The following is a 20,265-nucleotide window of genomic DNA, read 5'->3' on the forward strand; positions in this document are numbered from 1 at the left end:
ATGGTACTCTATCACTTTGAACTGACACCATGGATAAGCCAGACGATGGAAGATCTGTGACAACGAATACCGATCAAATCATGAAAGACATCGAGTTAGACCGGCATGTGGCATCTCGTGACATCTCCCAGGAGATAGGAGTTAGTCACCAAACCATTTTAAACCATCTGCAGAAGGCTGGATACGCAATAAAACCTTCTGGATCGAATCAACACCTGCGATATACTGCTGAAACCGTCCCAAACTGTGGCCAAGCCAGGATTGACGGCCAGGAAGGACAGCAAACTGTGTATATGGTGGGATTGGAAGTGAATCGTCATCCACTATGCGCTGCTCCCATATGACTAGACGCTTAATTCTACAATATACTGCGAACAACTGGACCGCTTGAAGCAGGCGATCGACCAGAAGCGTACAGAATTGGCCAACAGGAAGGGTGTAGTGTTCCACAGGAACAACGCCAGACCACACACCTCGTTGATGACTCGTCAGAAGCTACGGGAGCTCGGATGGGAGGTTTTTTCGCATCCAACATATAGCCCGTACATAGCGCCAAGGGATTACCACCTGTTCCTGTCCATGGCAAACGCCCTTGGTGGTGTGAAGTTGAACTCAAAAGAGACTTGTGAAAAGTGACTGTCCGAGTTCTTCGCAAATAAGGAGATGGGCTTCTACGAGGAGGGTATTATGAAGTAGCCTTCTAGAACAGATTATCGAACGAAACGGCGCATATTTGAACTAAATCCTATACAAATACAAAAAATCGGAAAGGAGATATTTGCCAACCTAATACATATAAGTATGAAATAATGATTTTTTTCTTTCCATATCTTACCAAGATGATTTCATAATAGTTGTGAGATTATTTCTGGAATTATTTTCAGGTATTATTTCGGGATTTCGTTGGGATTTTTCATAGCTTCATTTTACATAATTTAGAGGCCAATTCAGGACTACTAAGTGTTCTGTGGAAATGGTTGAAAGGCAAGCGGCTTGCTCTATTGGAAGAGAGTTATGAAGAAGTTTCTACACTGAACTATACTTTATTGGTGATTGTCTCAAAGACACTCTAGAGTTCAAGTTAAAGATTCCGGTTCAAAAGCTAAGTCATGAATAAATTTCGACAAAATTTGAAGCACATTTTAACATAGTATATATTGTATACAACTTTTGTTTTAATTTAAGAACTTATGAAACACCAAATGGCGTGAGGTGAGAGAAGTACAATGATCTCTTTCTTGATATTGAGATTCACTTCTTTCAATTTTAGCCATCTACCAAGTACCTTGTGGGAAAAAACTGCTTTAAACTTCTCAAAATTATTGAAACTGGATTGGAATCATTTCGGGATCAAGACAATACCTACGGTATTTGTGAATTTGTAATATGAATTTGGGAATCTTTCAAAATTATTTTCGAAAAATTTTCTACGGTACCAATTTGGGGACTTTTCGCTATTATACAGGACTACACTGTAAGTAGTTAAATTTTGGTCTGTTAATAGTTTTATCTGGTTTTGTGTTTATTCATTTTTGCATAAAAAAAGAAATAAAAAAAACGAAGCTAGTATGCAACTTCTACTTCTAGTAAGGCCACCAACTGTCAGCACAGCTGGCTGCATGCCGAAATACTAATTTAACCCCTTAATAACCTGAATATTTATGGATGCAAACGTTGCTGGCGTGCACAGCAGCATTTGCAACTCCACGAACTTTGTTGAGCACACTGACACACACATACACACACTCTGTGCTCCAAATAACTTTCTCCTTGTGTGACCTTCTCGGCGAGTAAACGCATTTTCGTTGCACAGCAACTTGTAAATTTATATATTTATAGCTGCAATCAGGCATGCACACGAGTGTAAATGCAAAAATTCACAGCTCGCAGCTGGCAGGTTACATCCTTTGAGCGCGCACAAACATACACATATAAACTCATACGCTGAAGTATATATGTACATGTGAGTGTGTGTGTGTGCATTGCCACCCATTTGATATTCATTCAGGTTTTCACTGGCTTTTTGCATCATTCGCATGATTTATTGCATTTGCTTTATTAATGACATTTTCATTGCCATTTTACAGCGTTGAAGCACTACAAGGGACTATACTATGTACTGGTAGTGTCATAGTTGAATTGGAAATGAAATTGGAATTGAATGCCTCGAGTGTCGATAGAATTGCCAGTTGTTAGCATGTATGCAACTGAAGGAATTTTGCATGCAATACTATGCGGATATATATAAAGAGGTGGTGTGTATGGCTTTGCAGCAGCTAAGCAGCGCATATGGTAGTAGTGCCAGTTACAGTAATTTGGTTGAAGGAATGTTCACTATATATACCATATATATGTGTATGTGTGTGTGTGTTGGACGTTGATTGCATTTGTGAAATGCTTTAAATGTCATTTCGGCAGTTAGTTACATATCAACTAATAGCAGAACGTAGCGCTAAACAGTTAGAAAAAAAAATATATAAATATTCTCAGTGAGCATGTATAAACCGGATTAATTTTACAAAATCTCTTAAAGCTATTAAAATTCATTTAAAATATATTTTAATGAGTAATTGCTTAAAAATACTACGAATTCAATATACAATTAGATCATATAATTCAATCTCTAGTAGAAAGGCTTAGGATTATTTCTAAGTTTTGTTCAAACTGTCAAAGTTCCACTTTTAATAATAAAAAAAATTTAGACCTAGTCTATTTTCTTCTGTATGTTTGACTCTAAAGACAGTTTTGTGAAAACCTGTGGATTTAAAATTGAAATCCGCTAGAGGGCGCTGCAATCAAAATAGTAGATATATTATCAAAAACAGTCAAATTATCTCAAAATAATAAAGAAAAAGCACGCTTTCAGTGTTAAAAAGAGAAGGTTTTATAAAGATTAACATAATTTCGAACAGAGTTGCCATCTGTTTAGAAACAGGTGTTCAATAAATTGATAATGGAAGTGAAATAATGTAATCTGAACAGCAAGCTAGAGAGAATTTAAAAACTTTTGAATTGCAAAATACTATTGACAAGGTTGCCATATGTTAAATTTCTTTAGTCAATATAATTTTACATATATGAATATGCGGCTGAAGTGAAATAATTGCCAGATTTGTTCACCGTTTTGAACAATTTTCAGATTACCTCGGGAAATTCTGCGCAAGCGATATAAAAGTAAATATTGAGATATCTTAATGAACACATATTCCTTGGCACCATGAGAAGGTTGGTATTGAAAATGGGTACTATGGAAGGGTATAAGATCTATCATACATATCTCGTAAAATGCTAAAGCTATATCAATCAAACTTTTTAGAGTCGTTTCTTCTGGCCACTTCCTTATACAGTTCCAAAATGGAAGAAATCGGATTATAACCACGCCTACTTTCAATATACCAGAACTTTAAAGTCGATCTGAATCGTTTACTTTACAACATATAAAATAATAGCGTTTTCACACAGTAGCTAATTGATAAATTAACCTGCCTCAGCTCGATTAAAACGCTGATTAAGATCAAGATTTACCATACAAAATGAAATCTACATTTATTTTTAATCGGCTTGAAATTTAATGCATCAAATTAATGCACAAAAACGAACGATATACGTTCTTTATCTGCGATTGGCTGAATTTTTTGATAAAAAAAAGCTACGGTAGATGTCGCTGCTAAAATTATTAATCAGCTGATGAAACTTACCAACTTTTTATGAAAAGCAAAAACAAAAATATATAACAGCTGATTGGTTATCGAGTAATTTGGCTGTCTAAAAACGCTATAAGGGCTAGTGAAGTTATCGGAACAGAACTTTTCACAAATACTGTTTTTAAAGAGTGATCTCGCCCTTCTAAAAATCATCGAAATCGGTCCATAAGTTTGCAATGCCCCATATATCGAACATGAGGACCTCAGAGCTTCGAATAAATTTTTTACCGAAAATATGGATAGTCTCTCAGATATTTTGAAGAAATTCAGAGGGAATATTTTTCTTTTAGAGTGAAATCGGGTCTTAAAGAAAGAGATATGCATATGTACACTGTTTTAGAGTAATAGTAATGTTTATTTTGGATCATAAGTAGCTACTTCTCTTTCGGAATTTGTGGGCACTATTATATCACCAATTTGGCAACGTTCGAACAGTTTTTCTGACTTTTTTGAAATTGGTCGTAGATCTATTTACAGAAGTGATTTCGGAAAGGAAGAGTAATATCTTGGATGTTATAGAGTAATACTGAAAAATTGATTTCTGGTCATAAGTAGCTACTGCATTCCTTTTAAAGAATTTTAGGTAAGGTATGAACAAATTCAAGCAGATTTAAGTAACTCTAAAGAAATTATGGAGTGTTGGATGTACTTTAATTTAGATGATTATTCGACCAGATTTGCCATCATAGCATATTATTTTAAAAATCTCAAAATAAAGCTGAATATAAAATGAGCTTTTCTATTAGAAAAAATATCTTCAAAATAGAATATTCGACATTGAAAGCCGGGTTGAAACATTTAATAATTTAAATTTAATATTATTTACAATAAGAATCTCCCTCCAAAGTTAAAATTACAATCGAATCAAACTAACATCTTCAGAACTATGTAGTTGGCTATTCTATTATATAAAATAAAGGTCTTTAGATCAGACCCTTTCTATATAAGTTGACACTGCTAGTATAAGAAAAATTAATGAAAAAATCTATACATTTCCGCTTCATAGTAATTCAAAATATCGGATATAGAAACAAACTCACTCAGAATATTCAAAGCATTCCAACTCTTATGAAAATTCAAAGGTAAGCCTCTTTAATCTGAATCTCAAATATGGAAAGGACTATACAATTTTGGTAAACTTGAGATCTCTTATCTACTTCAGTATTCTTTACTTTGGATATAAAAATGTAATGAGAATATCATACCAGAACAACACGCGTCGAACTAGATTACTTCAGACATGCATCATTGTATCCAAACATGACTTTTCATAAATTGATATTAAATTCAGTTTACATTTATCTGTCTACGGTTATTTCTTTAGCTTAGCAGTAATTACTTGTCTTCGAATTTGCATTTTTGGTAAAAAACCCAGCTAATCAATACCGCAAGCGCCGCAATTGCGTGATCGCGTTGAACCAAGAAAACCAAGTAGAAGAAAAACCAACCAAAAACCATCAACTTGTAAGCAAGCCAAGCGAGTATAACAAAAAATAAATGTTTTTTCCTCCCCGCAGAAGTCAACGCAGTACGAAATTGTACATAAAACAACAGTCACATAATGCCGCCTACGGCTTACAGTTACATAAAATAAAGCAACGAAACACGGTGGGTGGCAGCCAAACTCAGCGAAAAAGAACTGCTGGCACAATTACAAGCGGGATGAGCGCGAATTTAGAGCAAAATATGGAAAAAAATGATTTTAAACAAAGCAAAAAGGAAATAATGCATAAATAAACGAATGAGAAGAAGTAGAAATACAGAAAATTGCAAAATGGTGACAAAAATCATAATAAACTTACAAAAATAATATTATTTCACGCAAAATTTGTGGAATGAAATTAATATGCCAAAAATTGAATAACGGTAAAATGAGAGCTTTACCGCAAGTTGGCTAAATTTAGCACATTTTTGTGTGGAAAATGGGAAATTCAACTCAAAACCACGCTGGCAAGCCACAATAGTAATTTAGTAGAGCAGTGAGTGTGAGAGTGCCACATGGCGTATGAGTAACATTTGCAGGCGCAAATAAAATGCGCTGAATCACGATCTTTAAGCTCTCAAATTTGTTTTGCGTAGCATATGTGTGTATTTAAAAATAATTTTAGTCATATTTGTGGCAAAAAAGGAGTGCAAAAAGTTCCTTCATATATATCTATAGCGATATATGTACATACATATACAAGCATATGTTCGCATGTTGCCAAACTTTTCAACAAAATGTCAGTCATTGTTTTAGCGTTGTCATTATCAGCTGTTTAATCTTTATGACAGCCCATCAGCCACGCATGAAAGCAAGAAATTAATGAGTTTTTAAAATGTTAATCACGAAATAGATAATGTTGCATTGTCAGGCGGCAAGTGGAAAATTTCAGCATAATTTGAGCTGAATTGAAGGTAAAAACTCGTGCGTGTGTGTGATAGTTGGTATTGTTATATGCGTTGTATATATAAAATGTATAAAACTATAGATCCGTACTTAATGTAGGTAGAATATGTGTTATATATCACACAAATATTTACGATTAAAATATGAATAATTATATTTAATTAATTTCAGTATTTTTAGACAAAAATAGTAAAATAAAAATAATAAAATAAAAATTGATAGAGTGCAACGAAATTGCGTTACGCAACAATTTTGCGTCACGAAAGTAGGCAGTAATTTAGTGAAAGCTCAGTGATTTTTTGGATCATTTGATAAAATATTGAAATAATTTATAACAAAATATGTTGAAAGGTTGCCACCTGTTTGGAATTTTATGTGAAACTACTTTATAGATAAGTAAACGGTACACAAGACAAAAAATCGAAGAATTTCATGTGATCTTAATATTAAAATATTGAGTGTAGAAATGTTTGAAGAGTTGCCACCCGTTAAAAAATTAAATTTTATACAATATTAAAGATAATAAAATAAATAAATGTAAAGCCGTAAACCGGTTAAAATAGATTTCTCATAAAATATATTTTTAGAAAGGTTGCCACCTGTTTCAAAAAAGTTATTCTAAAAATGATATAATCCACAAAATAAATAAAATTCAGTTCCCAAATTAATTTTTTTTTTTCAAAAACTTTTCTGGCCATTCGAATATAAGAGAGTTTCATTTCTGTTGCCTCTAGTTCTATGTAAGGCTATACAATTATTACACAAAAAATTCGTTTACTTTGCCAAATTGTGAAATTTAATATTAATTTACATACTCATTCATCTGCCTAATTATGCTAATAAAAATTTTAAAGCTACTTTCATTACTTAACTTAATTACACTGCACCTACTGCCACACCTGAGAAAAAAAATCTGACACACACATCAAGTCTTCATATGAGATATTCACGATATCATTATTATACTTTTCTGACTGTACGCCAAAATCGTGCTATCTAGGGTGACACAGAATTCTAATTAAATATAAAGCTTGCTGCAACAGAGCATACAGCCCATACTTACTACAATATAGTTTATATGTCCTTAGGTACTAAATTACAGTTAAGTGTTATGGCTGGAGAGATGGTAATGAGAAACACCCAAATCCTTAAGTTATTTTTAATATCGAAATTTTAACTCCAAATTTGTTCAAAATTTTTAAAAATAATGATCTGGGATCTAATTTCGAAATATTCGAAGCTCGAAAGTTTAAAATTTCTAAAAATTTTATAAAGCACCAGTCTTCAATGATTTATTATAAGAATGTACATACCGTATCGAAAGTAATTGTATGGTTTCTGTAATGCAATTATTTTACATACCTGAAATAGAAAGAAAAAATCGTTTAAAAATGTGATTAAGTACATATAAGTAATTATATATTTATAATCTCGCAACAAATTTGCTAGAGAGTGTTATAGTTTTTTCACATAACGGTTGTTTGTAACACCCAAAACTAAACGAGTTAGATATAGGGTAATATATACCAAAGTGATCAGGGTGAAGAGTGGAGTTCAAATTTGAATGTCTGTCTGTCCGTCCGTCCATCTGTGCAAACTGTAACTTGAGTACAAATTAAGATATCTTGATGAAACTTGGAACACGTGTTCCTTGGCACCATAAGAAGGTTAAGTTCGAAGATGGGTGGAATCGGAGCACTACCACGCCTACAAAATAGCGATAACCGAAAACACATAAAGAGCTATAACTATAACTAAGTGGGTGTGGCCCCTCCCCCTGCCAAGTTTTTTGTAATTATTTCGCAAACTACTAAAGCTATATCAACGAAACTCTCAGAAGTCGTTTTTTTTAGGCATTTCCTTATACAGTCCAAAAATGGCGGATATCGGACTATAACCACGCCCACCTCCCATACAAAGGTTAGGTTGAAAATTACTAAAAGTGGGTTAACTAACTAACGAAAAACGTCAGAAACACTAAATTTTGCAGAAGAAATAGCAGAAGGGAGCTGTGCTCAGATTTTTTTACAAAATGGAAAATGGGCGTGGCATCGCCAACTTATGGGTCAAAAACCATATCTCAGGAACTACTTGACAGATTTCAAAGAAATTCGGTATATAATATTTTCTTGACACCCTGAAATGGGCGAAATCGGTTCACAACCACGACTACTTTCCTTATAACTCAATTTTGAATTCCATCTGATTCCTTCACTTTATAATGTATACATAAATAACCAATTAAGATAGCGGAATAAAACTTTACACAAATAGTGCATATCATCTCTGGATTCTTTTGTGAAAAAATTGTCGAAAACGGACTATAATTTTTCAAGGCCCCAGATATCGAACATGTTGAACTCAGCGACTAAGGGTAAATTTTAACCGAAAATATGGGTAAATCTCTCAGCTAAGTTAATGTAATTCAGAGGAAATTGTTTTCTTCTAATAGTGTGTCTCTGTTCTAAAAATTATTAAAATCGGGTTATAACATCTCCTAGCTCCCATATACCTAATTATAGGTTTTTCAAAAATATTTAAATAGCTTAAAAATAGCTTATAAATCGGGTAATATTTGAAATATCTTAGCCAAATTAAGTGTGCATATAACCTTAGATATAATGTATATTGGTGAGTGAAAATGAGTGAAATCGGTTTAGGAATTACCTCAGCATATGACGATTTTCGTTATTCTATTAAACTTTATGCCGAATTTATAGGTAAATTTGTGTGTTATCTTAGTAAAATTTCTGCAATAAATTGCGAGAGTATAAAATGTTGGGTTGCACCCGAACTTAGCCTTTCCTTACTTGTTTTTAATTACTTTTAATTATTTTTGAATTTTTTTTCTTGATTCAAATTATTTTTCATTATGTTAAATAGTGTACGAAGAAGTATATTTAATAGTAATTTATCCTTAATGAAATGCTTAAAAGTGAAAATAATAAACTCAACGGTAATGATTACAATTAATAATCATTATTGAACAATTTTGATATTAAAACGGTTCCTCAGAAATAGACTTGATGAAATTAAATATTATAGAAATGTTCGGTACCTTTATAACTATTTGTAGTATATTTACAAGTAGATAGCTCACACCATTTAACAAAAGCACCACATTGTTTACACAATTACACAACAACTACCTGCTCACAACAGCAATTATCCTATTACACCCACTATCACTGCCTTTGTTCGTCTCGTTATGTAGTCCTTTTACTACAATGGCTTCCTTTTTTATTACTTTCAGTTGTTTTTTTTTTGTGATTTTATCTCACGTGGCATGCACATAAAAGAAGTTTTTATGCGCAACACAATTCGGTCAATTGATTTTTATATTCTATTTGCAATTGCATTTTTACGAGTGCACTAAAGCGCATGCAACACTTTTTACATAACACATACACTGGAGCACATTAGTAGAAATGTGTGTGTAGATTTATATATGTAAAGTTCATATGCCCGCTATTTTGTGGCACGTGTGGCAACTACTACTGTTGCAGTTAAACTCATGTGCTGCTGCTTTTTATCTTTATCTTCCACCTCATTCTTCATGCCCACCAGTTACTTCACTCTCCTTCGCGCTCAGTTCAAGTTCCTACTAATTTGCGTAAGTCAAGTGGCATGCAACGTGGCTGCGCGGCAAATTATAATTTCACCTTTCAATTAATGCAACTTTAGCAATGATTTTCTGCTTTTTTCTCTCTATTTTTTTGCATTTCTTCTCTCACCTCACTCCACACACTCGTCAGCAGCAATGCTGCTGTTGAAGTGCCGCTTCTGTTGTTGCTGCTGTTGGCGCACTCATTCAATGCATTTACTGTTATGCTACTTATTTTTGCTTTTAATTCATTGCTAGTTTCGAATGTTGTTGTGTTTTCATTTAAATAATTGCCAGTTTCAAGGTTGTGAAACACACGCAACGACTTTTTGACCTTACGCTTCTAGAATTTTATTGAAGTATTTTAATTATCATTTATTTTCTTCTACGTAATTTCAGTTTAATTAATTTATTACTTGGAATGAATGCCAATTTTGGCCTTATTTTCATATTTATTTTAGTTTCTCAAAATATTTTGGGAATCTTCAGTTTGGTTTACAGACATGATACCATTATGAAAGCATACATTGATAGATTTCCCGAAATTTTGATATTTGTTTCATTAATCCACACTAAATTTTAGATTTTCCTGTGTATTATTCACTTTGCACTCCTTATTGGTATTTAATTTGAATTAAGTTTTCTCCTAAATGTAGGCAACGTTTTCTTTTCTGCCTAAATTTGTTTCCAAAAACTCGAAAAAATATTTTTTAGTGATTAGAATTCCACTTTTTAGACCTTAATATGCAATTTAATTCACTTCACGCCTAAATGTAGGCAATCTATGTTAAACCTTGAAACTTTATTTTTAATATTTTTTAACAAAAACAATTACAATTTTATTAAAAAAATCGATAATAGATGTTTCGGATAATCAAATAACATTATTATTGCACGCTTTTTGGAACTCCAGTTCATTTTCCGCCTAAATGTAGGCAACGTTTTCTTTTCTGCGTAAATTAGACTCCAAAGGCATGTCAAATATTTTTTAAAGATTGTGATTGCAAGTTTAGTGTTAGAAGACTGTAATGTGCAATTTAATTCACTTCACGCCTAAATGTAGGCAATGTTTAATGTATGTGAAACATTGAAACTTTTTTTAAATATTTTTTAACAAAAACAATTATCCTTTTATGGAAAACAGCTACAATATGAGTTTCGGAACACCGAATAACAGCATTATTGCACGCTTTTTGGAATTCCAATTCACTTTTCGCCTGCATGTAGGCAACATTTGTATTTACCAAACAAATAAGTACACCAAAGTAGCTTAGAAACTTAATTTTAAACAATTATTTTCACTAAAACCTTAGTACATACATTAAAAAATTCCGTGTAATTCCAATTCTTCAATAAAAGTCTCAAAAAATTTCGTTCTTTCGCCTCCAGAACGTAAATTCACACTCAAATCACACGGCATGCCAAGTAAAAATCAAACACCGAAATCGCTGTGAAGCCTATCCACTACCCCTACCTATCCACTACCCCTACCATTGTTGCTGCTGTTGTTGCTTCTATAATTTTAATATACCCTTGAGCTTAAGCATTGCACACGAGCACACAACACAGCGCTATCGCCAAGTACCGAGATGGTATCTGCATGGAAACCAATAAATAAAGATTAATCTGCACATGTCTACATATAAACCAATGCTGGTCGCAATGTGTGCCGCCCACATTGAGACTCGCTCAGTCAAGGTTAAGCGCTGCAATCGAATTGATATGACATGCTCGGCAAATATATAATGGGCAATGTGCTCTTGAGTTTTTTTTGTAATGTGTATGGCATGTATATCATTATTTATTTGGAATTTTTGTAGTGCATTCGTCAGAATTAAGTGCATAGGAGACAGTTGGCTATAAGAATATATTGATCCACCAAATTAAATTTATATATATAAACTATATTGTAATTGACCAGTGGATATATTCTATTTTTGAAATTTTATGAAGCTTTCCCACTAAATATCTTCCCCTTCTTCTCAATGAAATGAAATACGGACTTAATTAATTATTGAGATCTAGTTAGTTGGCTGAACTAATTAGTGTTTAGTTCAAACAGTGAGAGAAAAACATTTTTCATAGGGAGATAAGATCTAGAATGCGCTTCGCCTCGCCAGTTCGTCATGCCAACAACTGCCCGTTATAGCAATATAAAACTTATATGAAACGATGTAGACCGATTAGCTCCTGAGTGAGCCCACCCAGCTCTACTTCTATCAGGAATTATTACAGTCTTCTTGGTTAGTGGAGCTCAGCTTCGAATTAAAGCCGGTTTCTGCGTTCATTCCAGCTACTTGAAGTGGTTTATTTTAGCCAAAGAAGTCTATAAGTAGTTAAAAGCTACAACTGAGACTAAGGGGTTTGGTAATTTTCTAAAGACTAGTTATTATGTTTCTATTTTTTTTGACAAAAATTGTTTCGGAGTTGTTGGAGTTCACACTGAACTAATAGTTAATTTAGATTAATCTGGTAGGCCAATGAGCCACATAAAGATCAATCAATTTGGTCCTTTGCGATACTAGATGGAGTGCCGTCAATGAGAAGTAGTCAGGACGCCTGCGCTTCACGCGAATTTCAAATGGTACCGATATCTTTTCCAGATTATGGTACTGTGAAGTCCCCAAGTGCTGAAGCCTTTGCCTTGACAACGCAGGACAAGCACACAAGAGACGTTCCATTGTTTCTATGATACCTTGCTCTTGGCATTTCGTGCATTCTTCGCTATCTGTCAGACCCATACAGACCCACCAGACTGTGTCCAGTGATTATGCCGCCCAAGTTCCTACATTTCCTTCTATTGAGAGTCAGTAAAAACTTCGTGTATTTTTGACCTTTTTTATACATAACTTTTATGGTTTTGCATCCCGTTAGATCCTGCCAGCGCGCTTTGAACTTTCTTAACAAGTCCCTGTCATCATATAAGCAATGTAGGGTTTAACTACGTCGATCAAGCTTTCAAATAACAGTTTTAAGTTATAGAAGAGGATATCCATCCAATAACACTTCTTTAAGGATCAACTTTGTACTTACATATATCCCAATCGCAATTCCCTTGTCGATGTGACACCATATTCAGATATTTCCCTATAAGTTAATAGCTTTATCGTTTTGAAAAGGAATAATAAAGCACGAATGACCCGATTTCGTCATGCGGAACATACAAGCTCAATTTCATTACCAAACCAACGTGCCTCTACCTCAAGTTAAGATCTTATTAATATGCTCTACTTATCTGAAAGCTCGAATAAATTGGTATAAACCTAAGGCATGATAACTCGTTCGACTTTTTTAGTGGTTTCAGATCATTAGTTCCGGTCGGCTTGATTGGCCATACTATTTATTTTGAATTTGAAGGGAGTATGAAACGCTTACTCTTTGCTTATGAACCAGTGTGATTCTTCACTCTTACGAAGCGTTTTACGTCTTCATTAGGTTGAATCCTAAAATTTTTTTGCTTTGATCTTCCACATAATTTTATAGACACCACAGCCTAAAGCAGCCCCAAAATGCCAGAATTTAGCTAGATCAGCATTCCATGCTAATACCTTAGCGCACTTTGATCTAATAGAAGTGTTTGTTCTTGCCTCCCAGCATATTTGATGGACAGAAGCTGCCCTAGAGTGCGTTCACAGAATGCCTTCTAGAGGACATTGCTGAAGAATTACTTGCAAATTATTTCAGTTCTTATTTTAATAATTTCGATGTTCAGTTTTCAAAAGCGATTAGGTGTGACAACTCAAGTGTATATATCAGTTCCTCATTTCACAAGAAATTTGAATAATTGAATAATTTGATATATTTGAGGTCATATCTAATCTAATTTCTCCGTATATCACACTTGGGTGGATTTCTAGGAACTCCTATAACTTAAGAGAACTTAATGTATCTGTAAATCGCGATGGAATTCTCGTTGGAAAAGTCATCATTATCAAACATTTGGCAACTTCCCAGATAAAAAATATTTTTTCTTTGTTTCAATCACCGAATTTATGACTCCAAATTGGTAAATTCAAATTATGCTGCTGCATTTAAATTGCCTGAATATCAAACTAAAATTGTTAAAATTATTAACAGGTCAAACCAGATGAGAATATATAGGTACACTATGCAAAAACAAAAAAAAAGAAAGAAAAAATACCGTTACGTGGTTGAAATGTATTCTCCAGCGAAATATTTCATTTCATTTAATTTACCAGCCAAAGCGATAATTTTAATAACCCCCGGCCCCGAACTGTGGTGGACGCACAGGTGAAACAAGCAACCGCAAACAACATACGTATGCGTGTGTATTACACTTGTTGTTGTTGTTGTTGTTGTTGTGGTTCACGCAGAGCGCAATGAATATTCAACATAACGATGTGTGCTGGTCTGCAATATACGCTGGAATATGCTGTTTGTTGCTGTTTTCATCAGCATTGTTGGCAATTGCTGATGCGCGCATAAATTATGTATGTGCAACAACAACAAAAATAATAACAAAAACAACTACTACTACACAGCAAACAACATTAATATAAACAAAACGTGGAAGAAGAAATTTGAAAAAAAAATTGGAATAAAAGAGTAACATGGCTTTCATAACTTGCAATATATTTATATGAAGGTTTGTAGTCTCATAAGCACACACACACACACACACACACAAATGAAAAACTGCCTGTAGACACAGCTTCTTTTTCAGGTGCTACACCCCTACAGCCACACACCAACACACACACTCACCGGCGCATAAACAGTTGGCAAGTTATGCGGGCCAGCGATGAACGAAACCGCAACGCCATGGCGCCAGTCTCCTCCACAACAACAACAACAACAATGGCAACAAAAACCATTTGCTGAATGCGTGCATGTTGCAGTTGCATAACAAATTGTTTTGTTTCTGTGCAGTGCAGTGCAGTGCAGTGCAGTGCTGCGAGCGAGCGTACAAGCACACGGTAGATAGATAATGCATGGCGCCTGGCGAAACAAAAACCAGCAACAACAACAACAATACATAAAATACAATGTCGCGTCAGTCGGCTTTGGCGAAAACTAATGTTTGCAGCGGCACAACTCTGCTAATGCGGTTTCTCCTTTTTATTTATTATTTTTCGCATTTTTTTAGAATAACGGTAAATTGTATTTCATAACGGTAAATAAATACATATATATATCTGTTTATATGTAGATTTATTTACATTTTTATTCAACGCCTTTTTTTCTAAATAAAATTTCCGCTATTTTGCTGGTGTTTAACAGTTAATTATACATACTAGCATTTGCGCAACACACATACATATACAAGCACCGACTAATTTAATAGAAATATAAAAAAAAACTGCTTCCATTAATGCTAACAAATTGCAACTACAACAATTTCACACTGTTACCGCGCTAGCACACCATTCTGTGGTTAATAGCTGGCAACATTTTGTCTAATTAATGCTAAGCTGATTAAAATGCCTGTTGGTGTGAGGGCAAAATGTGCTTCTTTAAGTACAAGTTGGTGGCTTAAAAGCTGACAGCGATGTTATTTTGTTTTTTTTTCTTTATCTTGTTGTTCCGTGAGGGTACAAGAATTTCAAAAAAAAAAAAAAATTTTTTAATTTTTATTTTATTTTTGTGGGTCCATGCTCTTTGCAGGAGTAACACTAACTAATATATACATATATACATATATCATTTAATAAAAATATTAACAAAAAGAAATATATTGGCTCTTAGCTCTGAATATATTCATACAACTTCTTTTGGATTAATATAATTATTATAGGATTGCTTTGCATTGACCTTGGGGCAGCTTCAATAACTATCTGATACGTAACTTAAAAGTCTCAGGTATGATTTTTTGTTGTATGGAAATACAGAGACGTCGAGCATTGAAAATAATAACTTTAATCTCTACCACAGAGTGCCAGTTCGACAGATATCTTTCAGAATACGAGTTAAATGAGCTTATTTTCAATAATAGTTCATTTTGTAAGTTAGCTTTATATATCCTAATTGAGAAAAGAGCAACTCTTTAGGAGGTTAGGTGGGTTTGAGATTAAAAAAAAAAACCGATTTTCATCGATTCGTATAACATTCTAGAGATAGACCCTTCCGAAGTTCCGCTCATTTGGCCACGTCAGGGAAGTGTTTTGCAGGTATATGGAAACTATCTAAAAACTCAATTTCTTAAGGCGGTGGACATGATTTTTCGAAAAGTTATAAAGTGACTGGCAGTAGATAATCGACTACTTAGCGATTGCCGACTATAAGTGCTATTGTAAGTGGCAATCAGTCGCTCAACCATCAACTATGAATGCTTTTCATTTTGAATTTTGTCGATCAAGTTGCACAATAGCAAAAAAATAAATATAATCGTCTCAATCGACTGGATTCTATTCTACTGCCAGGCGACACTCCCAAAAGAGGGGTTATTTTTTTATTCAGACTGTCAAAAATTAAAATTTTAACTTTTTTTCTTTCGTCGTTCCAAAACTTTTAGTGTTCAATATATCACATTGTCCAAGACTATTTGATATTTTTGACAGTGATATTTTTGATTTTTTTGACAGTGCGATTCGCATTACCCACTTAACAAAAACATTATAATAGAGTTATAACTTAGATCTGGGCATTCAAAAGCAAACTACGTTGAAATATTAAATGTCAATCGCATAACTGGAATAATCACCGTAGGCGATTTCAATATAAAATATTGACAAATATAAGCAGCAGGAGATGTTATTTCTACTATAGTAAATCAGTAGATTAAGCATTGACATTCTGGATACAAAGGGCACTGGTTAGGGGTTACAGTCCATATAAAACTCGGCAGAAAATCAAACGGAAATGAAAAAAACAAAACTGTTTTTGAAACCACATCCAGAGAGAATGTGGCATAGAAGAAAGGATTTACATGATGATGTATGTTAATGAAGATAAATAGTTTGATGAGATAGATTAGTATACTATATAATCAAAAAATAAAATAAAAGAAGCTAAATTGTATCAAAAGAGAATTCGTTATAGATTTATTTTAATATTCAGATTAAAATTACACTCTAATGTTAATAATTTTAATATGGAATTCACGAAGATATAGCAATTATAAAATAGAAGAGTTACTCATACGCCTCGTAGTACCCAAATACTCACACATATCACACAATATTTTGAGTATCCGACAAAATTTAAGCATTTTAAATAATTTGGGAAGTAAACGAGTGCTTATTAACGGTAATTAACCCCGTTTAATAAGTTCTTAAACAACAAAATTATTCAGTGCCAGTAATAAGGCTCTACTACTGAAACTACAAAAAATGCTATACATTTCTAATACTTTTTAGTTTGATTTCTTTCACTTTCCTCTAGCTTGTGTAAAGCTTGAAAACCAGACTTTGAACAATTATATAAAGAATGCCGTTAGAGAGTGAATATGTTGCCATACGCCGAGTTGTACCCAAATACTATCAATTGGGAACCATTTTGTATCGAATCCATTACAAAATTCACGAATATTAATTTTTTTAAGAATTAAGAATTTTTAATTTTGTCTGAAAGCAAAACGAGTAATTTAAATATGGAAGTAGTATAAATCTTCAGAAATCCCCCAATTTGGTTGCTTTAAAATTTCGCTTCGATTTTTTTTAATCAATAATATTTCTCTAAATTCACTAAAATTGTGATAATCCATACTAATAATTGCGAAATTAAGAAAACAGTAAAAAGTGAGAAACAGAAAAGTGAGTGCATCATATGAAACGTAGTTACTCATACGCACAGTAGCACCCAAATGGAATAATTTAGCAATCAACTTTGCATTGAATTTATACCTGAAATCAGTTTTTTTACAAATTTTAAAAAGACGTGCGCATTTCAGCAAAATAATTTTTCATTTATAGCCTTATTTTAACCAAAATAGTTTATGAAGTTAGGGGGATATGAAATTTTGTTGTTTTTTTTTTAATTTTCTAAAACAAAAATAATAACTTTAACTTCAAAAAAATATTTCTGCATTTGTCTTAAGTGCCCATACCACAAATTAAACAAATTAAAAATATCATAAATAGTGCAACTGTGACTCAACTATAAAACCACATCACTCATACGCACTGTAGCACACAATCAAAATCATCTAAACGCATACGTGAAACACAACCAACTCCGAAATTAACACATTTTAAACAATTTATAAAGTAAACGTGCCTTCACACGCTCAAAATTTATCACTTTCAAGCCTTCGCCAACACGCGCACACAACTAATTGCCAACAGGCAAATGCATCAAATTGCATAAAAGCGCATAATATGTAAAGTAAAAATGGAGTACTTCCGCAAATCTAAATGCACATGTCGTTGCGCCAAGGACCCAAGGGTCCACAAGACTATACATGCATACCTACAAAGCACAGCATAGAGTAGCATAGACACAGCACAGCACAGCATATGGCGTAGACTCCGTGCGGCTTTTGCTTTTACTACGTTGTGGGTGCGAAATTTCGGTACGTTAAATTTTGAGTTGAGCAGCATATTTGCTATTGAAGTCTACCAAGAATAACTGCCTCGCATACATACACATACAAACAGAGACTATGAGCGCATGTAAGTTGGTTGAGGCAAAAGTTATGCATGAGCGTGCAGCGGCATAGACAAATATACATATATATGAGTGTCTGTGTCTGTGTGTATTTGGTTGCTTTTATCTACTTGTTAATTTGTCGGCACTCAAAAGTTTGTTACTCGCTGGAAATTCAGATTAACCCGCAACGCAGTAAATAAGCCAGTGTGGTGAAACTTAGAAACTTATGCGCCAATGCACAAGCAATTCCACATATCTGTGTCGGTGCTTTTAGTTAAAATAACGTGTCAAGTAATTATAATTTAAATATTATTTTTAATATAATATTGTATTTTACGCAGAAAGTTACAGGAAGACGGTTACAAGTGTGGTTTGAGTTGTTCGAAATAATATGGGAAACATATTCAAAAAATATTTTTAATTAAATTAATTCTCAGTAATATTTTCATTTCGATTATTTTGCACAGACACTTAGTGAAATTAGTGAATTATGCCAAAATTCGTATTAAATTTAGTTGATAACATTGATTTATTGGAGGACAAACTAACTGTGTACAAATAATTATTAAACATACGAGGGCTGCTATATATATTTCTGGCCTAGGCAACACTAAGTGTTGCTAGGTGAAATCTGACATTTCCATTGGAAAGTTTGACATTTTTTAGCACAACATCACTCAGAACGTTTTGTCATTTAATCGTGAATTGTTTTATTTACAGGGAATTAAAAAATTCATCTCGGCCAAAAAATGGTATTAACTCGTGAACATTTTCGTGCGATCATTTTTCACAACTTTCGACGTGGATTATCGCGTCAAGAGTGCATCGATGAACTAAAATCTTTGTATGGTTATGAAGCACCATCCTATAGCACTGTGAAAAACTGGTACAACGAATTCAATCGTGGCCGACGCTCGTTCAAATTCCGTGAAGGTCGTCCAAAAACAGCCGTTGTGCCAGAAAACATCGATGCCGTACGTGAACTGATAATGCAAGACCGTCATGTAACATACCTTCAGATAGAGGCATGCCTATGCATTTCTCCCACCAGCATACATTCGATATTGCATGAACACCTGGCCTGAAAAAAGGTTTGTTCTCGTTGGATCCCGCACAATTTGGCAATCGCTCAAAACAAGGCTCAAAAAAAAGTGCTTCGAAAATTGGTTTGAGCGCATGCAAAAGTGTATAAATCTTGATGGAGAATATTTTGAAAAACAATAAAACCATTTTCGTTGATAAATATTCCTATTTTCATTATTAGGCCAGAAATATATATAGCAGCCCTCGTATTAATTACATTTTCGAAAATTGTGAAATTATTTTTCATTCTGAGAAACCTAGTAAAAATTCTCAATGACAAATTAATCGCATGGAAAAATAGCCATCATCATAATATTCATGTCAGATCAATAATTGAGCGTCTAGTGGAAAAATCCACTGGCATAGTACAAAATGCTCCCGTGCCAATGAGACAAAGAACTATCCGTAGTGTCAAGAATATTACTGCGGCTAGCGCATTAATTGAGGAAGACCCAAATCAGTCTCTCACACGGCATTCTCAAGCCTCGCGCATCTCTGTGACATCGTTGTGGCGATTTTCAAGAAAATATCTTGATCTAAATTCTTACCAGAAAATGATCCAGATTTCCATCGAAAAATCATCTTGAGCGATGAGGCTCATTTCTGCCTGAATGGCTGCGTCAATAACTAAAATATGCGTTATTGGTCAGGCAGCAGTCCACACGGCATCCTGCAGAAATTACGGTTTAGTGCGGTTTATGGGCCGGCGGCGCAATTGGGCCGTACTTCTTCCGTGATAATCAAGACCGGCACCTTACTGTAAATGGGAATCGCCCGAATGACTTGGCCCGAATTGGATGGTATTGACTTGGACAATATGTGTTTCCAACAGAACGGCGCCATAAGCCACACGGCGTATGACACAAACAATTTATTGAAAACCAAGTTCGGTTAACGTGCTATCTCACGAAATGGCCCAGTCAATTTGAGATGAGATT

At 33.9% G+C, this 20,265-nt stretch overlaps 1 protein-coding gene across 1 annotated transcript in view; it reads right to left on the reverse strand.

Moving 5' to 3' along the window:
* Positions 1–6,991: 6,991 nt before the first annotated feature.
* Positions 6,992–20,265, reverse strand: part of LOC114805317 (protein still life, isoform SIF type 1) — a 116,004-nt gene continuing 102,730 nt past the window's right edge. Inside the window, exon 17 of the mRNA XM_054228998.1 lies at positions 6,992–7,455. Within this exon, the coding sequence (XP_054084973.1) occupies positions 7,378–7,455 (78 nt within the window). The 3' untranslated portion in view covers positions 6,992–7,377. The remainder of the gene's footprint in view (positions 7,456–20,265) is intronic.

Source organism: Zeugodacus cucurbitae, chromosome 4 (genome assembly GCF_028554725.1).
Source record: "Zeugodacus cucurbitae isolate PBARC_wt_2022May chromosome 4, idZeuCucr1.2, whole genome shotgun sequence".
Taxonomy (NCBI): Eukaryota; Metazoa; Arthropoda; class Insecta; order Diptera; family Tephritidae; genus Zeugodacus; species Zeugodacus cucurbitae.